The sequence below is a fragment of the Eimeria acervulina genome, genomic scaffold, assembly GCF_000499425.1.
Source record: "Eimeria acervulina Houghton genomic scaffold, Eah_scaff2, whole genome shotgun sequence".
NCBI classification, from domain to species: Eukaryota; Apicomplexa; class Conoidasida; order Eucoccidiorida; family Eimeriidae; genus Eimeria; species Eimeria acervulina.
This window is the reverse complement of record NW_013550064.1, coordinates 3,292-5,000: the sequence shown is the minus strand read 5'-3', so window position 1 is coordinate 5,000 and position 1,709 is coordinate 3,292. Positions and strand designations below refer to the sequence as shown.

Sequence of the window (1,709 nt, the reverse complement as noted above, 5' to 3'; positions counted from 1 at the left end):
TGCTGCTGCTGTTGTTGCTGCAGCTGTTGTTGCTGCTGCTGCTTTCAAGATGACAATGCGGGGCGCTGTTCTTCTTCTCGAATTTAATTCTGCTGCAACATGGAAGCAACAGCAGCAGCAGCAGCAGCAGCAGCAGCAACAGAGGCAGCAGTAACAAGAAGCAGTCTTTCTTCTTTTTTGTGTTGCATCCCCGGGCAAACACAGCAGCAGCTGCATCATCATCATCAGCATCAGCAGTAGCACCAGCAGCAGCAGCACCAGCAGCAATAGCAACACCAGCAGCAGTATCAGCAGCAGAAGCCTCAGCAGCAGCAGCAGCAACAGCAGCAGCAGCGAAGAGAGCTGCTGCATGCTGTATATAGGCAGTATGGAGATGCCTCACTGCTTTAGCGGTTTATAAAAATTATTTTTATTTATGTTGTTTGTTTTTATATTAAAGACAGCGACGGCTGTCTTTCTCTCTTTTTCTCTCTTTGTTTGTTTATTCAAGACAAGAGAAGCATTTGTTTTATCTTGCTGCAAGTGATGCAGCAGCAGCAGCTGGCCGCTTCTTTTAAAGCTGCAATTGCTGCTGCTGCTACTGCTGCTGCTGCTGCTGCTGCTTCCGCTTCTATCTTGGTGCAAATGAGGCATCAGCAGCTGACCGCTTCTTTTAAAGCTGCAATTGCTGCTGCTGCTGCTGCTGCTGCTGCTGTCTTGCTGCAAGTGAGACGTCAGCAGCAGCTGGCTGCTTCGTTGATTGTTGCATTTGCTACTGCTGCTGCTGCTGCTGCTGCTGCTGCTGCGGCTTCTCGAATAAATTTGATGCCCAGGGTTGAAGGACAGCATTGGAGAGAAAAGTGTTTATGTTTTATTCTTTTGTTTATCTCTGTTTTTATTTTTATTTTGCTGTTTGTTTGTTTATATTTATATTTATATTTATATTTTGTTTGAGGGTTTGCAGTAGACGTTGAAAGAAATGCATAAAAAGATATTTAAAAGAAGAAGAGAGAGAAGCTGCAGGCTCAGAGAGAAAATACACAAATAAATAAAAACAAATAATTTAAAATAAAATATAAAACAAACAGATAATAATAATACGCATTTTAAAAATATCTTTTTATTAGTGTTATTTTATTATTATTATTATTATTATTATTTTATTATTATTTTATCTTAGTTTCTCTTCTTCTCCCTTAGTAGAACAGCACAAAGCAAACAAATGCAGCATCGAGTGCATAGGAAGTATAAGGGCTGCTGGCCTATTAGCGGCGCTGCAATTGAAATAAAGTAAACAAAGATAATGAAATAAAAGAAGCAAAGAAATATTAAATAAAAAGAAAAAATCAAAGAATTAAATAATAAAAAGATAATAACAGTCTATCGATGCAAATAAACAAAGTCGCGGCCACCACCGCTGCTCAAACAGAAAGACGACAGAAGAAATATAAATTAATTAGCTCTTTTAAAAAGATATAAATGCTTTAATTCAATCAAATAATTTTCAAAAAATCAGGGTTTACGATCTAGGGTTTAGGGTTTAGGGTTTAGGGTTTAGGGTTTAGGGTTTAGGGTTTAGGGTTTAGGGTTTAGCAGCCAGCGGCTGTCGAGCGGCTGAGCGTGAAGAGGAGGTGACCTTAGGAAGAAAAGGAGTAAAAATGAAGGAAAGAGTGCGGGAAAAAGGAATAAATGAATAAAATAATGCATTTATCTTTCTTTTTTGATTTATT

At 38.7% G+C, this 1,709-nt stretch overlaps 1 protein-coding gene across 1 annotated transcript in view; it reads right to left on the bottom strand.

Moving 5' to 3' along the window:
• The window catches only part of EAH_00000440 (hypothetical protein), a gene marked incomplete at both ends in the record, with an annotated part of 1,284 nt that extends 456 nt beyond the window's left edge, over window positions 1-828 (bottom strand). Inside the window, 2 exons of the mRNA XM_013396688.1 lie at window positions 1-92; window positions 645-828. The exon at window positions 1-92 is cut by the window's left edge and continues 456 nt beyond it. Coding sequence (XP_013252142.1) covers window positions 1-92; window positions 645-828 — 276 coding nt within the window. The remainder of the gene's footprint in view (window positions 93-644) is intronic.
• Window positions 829-1,709: the final 881 nt, after the last annotated feature.